The sequence below is a fragment of the Penaeus vannamei genome, chromosome 23 (assembly GCF_042767895.1).
Source record: "Penaeus vannamei isolate JL-2024 chromosome 23, ASM4276789v1, whole genome shotgun sequence".
Lineage (NCBI taxonomy): Eukaryota > Metazoa > Arthropoda > Malacostraca > Decapoda > Penaeidae > Penaeus > Penaeus vannamei.
The window spans coordinates 35737243-35742228 of NC_091571.1; the positions used below are offsets into that span (position 1 = coordinate 35737243).

General features: G+C 35.5%; 1 protein-coding gene across 3 annotated transcripts in view; it reads left to right on the top strand.

Moving 5' to 3' along the window:
• Positions 1-817: 817 nt before the first annotated feature.
• LOC113820094 (serine-rich adhesin for platelets) overlaps positions 818-4986 on the top strand; it is a 24050-nt gene continuing 19881 nt past the window's right edge. For all 3 annotated transcript variants that reach the window (XM_027372353.2, XM_027372354.2, XM_027372355.2), the window contains exon 1: positions 818-957. In XM_027372353.2, the coding sequence (XP_027228154.2) occupies positions 915-957 (43 nt within the window). In that variant the 5' untranslated portion in view covers positions 818-914. The remainder of the gene's footprint in view (positions 958-4986) is intronic.

The window sequence follows — 4986 nt, forward strand, 5'->3', positions numbered from 1 at the left end:
GTAGCCTATACAAAGGGACTGGATTTTCCTAAGTGCCTTACACAGGTTCGTATATTGATTTATTATTGGTTACATTCCGTCGGGCTTAGCGCATCTGTTCTGACTTGTAAACGATGTAACGGTTTGAACGGTGTAATTATTATGATATTCAACATACTTCCAAATCACTAGACTCCATATCATCACTGTTCGAAAAAATAGTAAGATCAAAGAATGTTCTTTACAGTTACGATTGCAATAATATCAATGATGATGATAATGGGTAAGGTTTAAGTGGTAATCATTGTTTGCGAAAATGTATTGCTTGCCATTTTCGTCTGTATTACATTGTTTTATTTATGTGATATATCAATTATTGGGACATTAATTACCAGATAACAAGCTGAGAATTATTTGACATATTGTTTAGCAGATGTGAAATATATTAAACAAGGTCTGTAAAATCAATAGATGTTTTTATTTTGCAATACCTCTGCAATGCATGTATATTAATGGTAATCACACCAGCTGGATTGCTACGAACGGTTGACCGAGAGTAATGAGCTCGGATTCACACGTATCCGCGTGAATGGAAAATCCACGAACGCTCGACCAATTCTAGAATAAAAGCGCGGGAGTTCCAACAATGTCCGTCAGCAGCATTTAAATACGAAAATAAATCGCAACATTAAACTTTGAAAATTATAGAACAACCTTGTATATTGTTTGAAAGATCATCAAAAATATCATACTTAATCTAGGTGTATTTGATATTGTCCGTTTGCAAGTGATTTTCAAATATGGGTTTTTTAAAAGACTTTAGTGTATACAGTTGAGTGGAGGAGTAGGTTCGCGGGAGGATGTCGTTGTAAACAAATAGTGTTTGTGTATTTATTAACGAAAATTGTAGTGATATTAATAATAGGATTAACAAAATGTCGTCGTTATTACCTTCAGAACTCGGTCGTCTAGTTTTAGGTAAGAAATTTAAACGTTTTATGAGAGAATATTGACATTTTCGAAGGATTTTCACTTTAAATTTTCTCAAAGTCATTTTGTTATTGTTCCTACGAGAAAAAAAAGTTTGTTTTAATATTGTGGATTAAAGTACATTTTCAGATGTGAATATGTATGATAATTAGATTTGGTGTTATTAATCTTTTTCATGGATAAGAGGTTTTTATATTTCGTAAAGATCAGGAAAGAGAAATAATAACAATATAAACTTTTTTCTCTTTTTGTCGAGAACTTGAACGAGCAGGAGTAAAGAAATAAAGAAATTAAAAGTTATTACACATTAAAAGAAAAACTTGTTGCATGTTAATGTTACCTGATGTTTAGTGTCATCCATGAAACAGGCAATGCATTTTTTGTTCGAGATCCAGGCCTGTCATGTAGTTGAAATGTATTACAATAACTTCACCTTAAAATATGTATTTGTTAAGCTTCTTCAGGTATACAACAACCTCTTAGCTGTTGAATATGAGGCAAATGGATAATCTAAAATGACATGGGTCACATTCCTGGTGAAGAACAGGAGGTTGGATGATGGCACGTCACCGTTTTCCCGGGATTCGGCTCTGTATTAGGGCTGTTGTTGTCTTTGTTGTCACGGGAGTTATTGTAAAGCATGTACTTTGATAGAATAATTCATCGTGGTATATTGTGCAACTGAACTGTTGCTATGTTATGTCATACATTTGAAAGAATGTAGGAAGTATAAGTAAAAAATAAATAAATAAAAGGATGTTCGTTACATATATTTGTAGCAAAGATTTGTGGCTTGAATTCTTTTGGGACAACAACTTAATATTCCACCAGTTAGCAAGGGACATCTTACATTGCATATCGACATGTTGACCAATGAATGAAATATTTGCATAAATCTTCCAGGATAGCCTGAGCATAAGCCATTATTAGGGCTCTTGCTTAAACTTATGCCCAATGACAAAATAATCCGTACTGAATAAAACGATCATTCTTCAGCGTAGGACCACATCCAATTAACAAGGCCTGCATGACTTTGGCCCCTTGAGAAAGGCCTTTATATATCTTGCAACATAGTATTTGGATAAGTGCATTATTTGATGATAAATCACCAGAAACTATATTACTGGAATGTTAAGGCAAACACTTGGCCTGTGGAAAGGTTTACAAGCTCTATATTGCTAGAATGTTAAGGCAAACACTTGGCCCATGGGTCTCCAGTGGCCTGCCGCATTCCTATATGTGTCCAATAGCACATTTGCTAGTTCAGTCTTACAGTCAGCTGTTTTACATGATTGATTTAGCCAGTCCATCTTTTAAGATTAGCACTTACAGTCTTACTTTTTTTTTCTATTATAATTAATGGAAAAGCCTCCAACTTTTTTGGTCAACCATATATATATTAAGATTTACAGTATAATAGGATAGCTTCTGATATTTCTGAATTACATGCACTGAGCCAGAAGTAAAGGAGTATGATGCAGTATTAGATCAGATTGTATGGTTACGCTGCAATATTTTCTGTACACCAAAAGAAAATATTTTTTTGTGGAAACTCTACTTGTAGGCTTATGATGGGAGAAAAGGGTAAAACGCAGGAGAGTGAATAACTTTTCACAGGTGTAAGAAAAGGATATGTGTGTGTGTGTGTGTTTATGTATGCATGTGTGTTGTGTTTGGGTCTGTGCCTGTCTTTCTGCTTGCATGTGTTTTTCTGTGTCTCTATAGTAGTAGCACCAACGTTGCCGCCACCACTACTACTACAACCACTACCATCACTACTGCTACTACCATGACTAATTACAACTACCACTACTACCATTACTACTATTATTACTACTACCACTACCATCAATACTAATACTACCATGACTACCTCTACCACCACTACCATTACTACTACTATTACTACCACCACCACCACTCCCACCCACCACCACCACCACTCCCACCCCCCACCACCACCACTCCCACCCCCCACCACCACCACTCCCACCCCCCACCACCACCACTCCCACCCCCCACCACCACCACCCCCACAACCCCACCACCACCCCCACCACCCCCACCACCACATACTACTACTATTACTACTATTACTACTACTACTACTAATACTACTACAACTACTACTACTACTAATACTACTACAACTACTACTACTACTACTACTACTACTACTACTACTACTATTACTATTACTACTACTGTTACTATTACTACTACTATTACTATTGCTACTACTACTACTATTGCTACTACTACTACTATTGCTACTACTACTACTACTATTGCTACTACTACTACTACTACTACTACTACTACTACTACTACTACTACTACTACTACTACTACCGCCACCCCCACCACAACCACCGCCTTTACTGCTATTACTACTACTACTGCTACTGCTGCCACTACTACTTTTACTACTACTACTGCTACTGCTGCCACTGTTATTATTACTATTACTACTTTTATTACTGCTACTGTTGCTGCTGCTACTACTCCTACTACTCCTACTACTCCTACTACTACTACTACTACTACTACTACTACTACTACTACTACTACTACTACTACTACTACTACTACTACTACTACTGTTACTATCACTACTACTACTACTACTACTACTACTACTACTACTACTACTACTACTGTTACTATCACTACTATTGCTACCTCTACTACTGCTGCTGTTGTCTTAGCATTTATAATCATGTATATAAACAGACGTAAAGTGTTGCTTACAAGACCCCAGTATTTAAATGAACAAAACACTAGTTTTCCTTATTGATAGTTTTACTTGAAGAAACCTTTGAGGGCTCATACTTTACACCATACAATAATATTGTGCAATGTTATGTTGTGTTTAAAAGATGTTGCTGTATTCTGTCTGTTGGTATATTAGATAACCCTTCATAAATGATTTTCCAAGAATGTTGTTGATTAATGATTTGCATGGTAATATTTAATTTTCCTCTTTAAATTGCAGTAATCGTGCAGCTAAGAACACTTATTCTAAAATTATGGAATTCACTCAAATCTTTTTGCATTTAAACATTGCATTCAGTTTACTTATGTAGAAACAGTGAACAGGTATTTGTTGTAATCATGGTTATGTTAATTTCTATTATTAATATCATTACCATCATTATTATATATGATCATTCTAAAGGTAATATAAAGAATAATCAACATTAATGTAGTTACAAACTTGGATAAGTGCAGTAAGTTTAAGTAAGAGCCCTATTAGTGGCTAATGTTAAAGCCATCCTTGGGGACTGCCCATTTTATTTCACCAACAAAGAATAAAACTTCCTGGGGATAGAATTTGATTCAAACCCACCTTTGTTCACTACCATTTGCTGGCGGTTCACATGGTACTGAATTCAACCATTTGTTTAATTTTTCTTTAAACACTTCCAACAGAACTCTGAGCTGTATTTCTAATACATATTGGAACACTATTAAGCAGTCTTGCCCAATTAATTGAAAATTTTGAGTACATTTTGGGGGGGAGATGTTTGAGCAGTCACCCCTGAACAATAAGATGTTCTTCCCTGTTTAATGGGGAAAGTCTTACCTTGGTCCCCCCTCTTCTATCACTTGGATTTGGTTTTCAATGATTGCCCATACATATTAAGTATCTTTCTGTCTTTAATGAAAAAAGCTTGAATTGTTCTAGTCTTTCCTAATTACTGAGACCTCCCAAATAGGTTTTCTCATAGTTTGCCTTCACCTTCTATTAAACCTAATGGTGTACTCATCCTCGTGTCATCAGTGATAGTTATTCTGGAATTTTAACTATCTGTATCAATATCCCCAAATATAATTGGGAACAAGAGGGGTCCAAGAGCTGAGCCTTGTGGCACTCCACCTCTAAGAGTTGATTCATTAGAATAATATCCATTGATTTTTGTTTTTTGTTTGCAGTTTGTATGGAAATCATGTATCCATATTGCTATTTTTCTCCTGATTCTAAAGCCTTTTAGCTTATGGTGTAGAATTCAATGG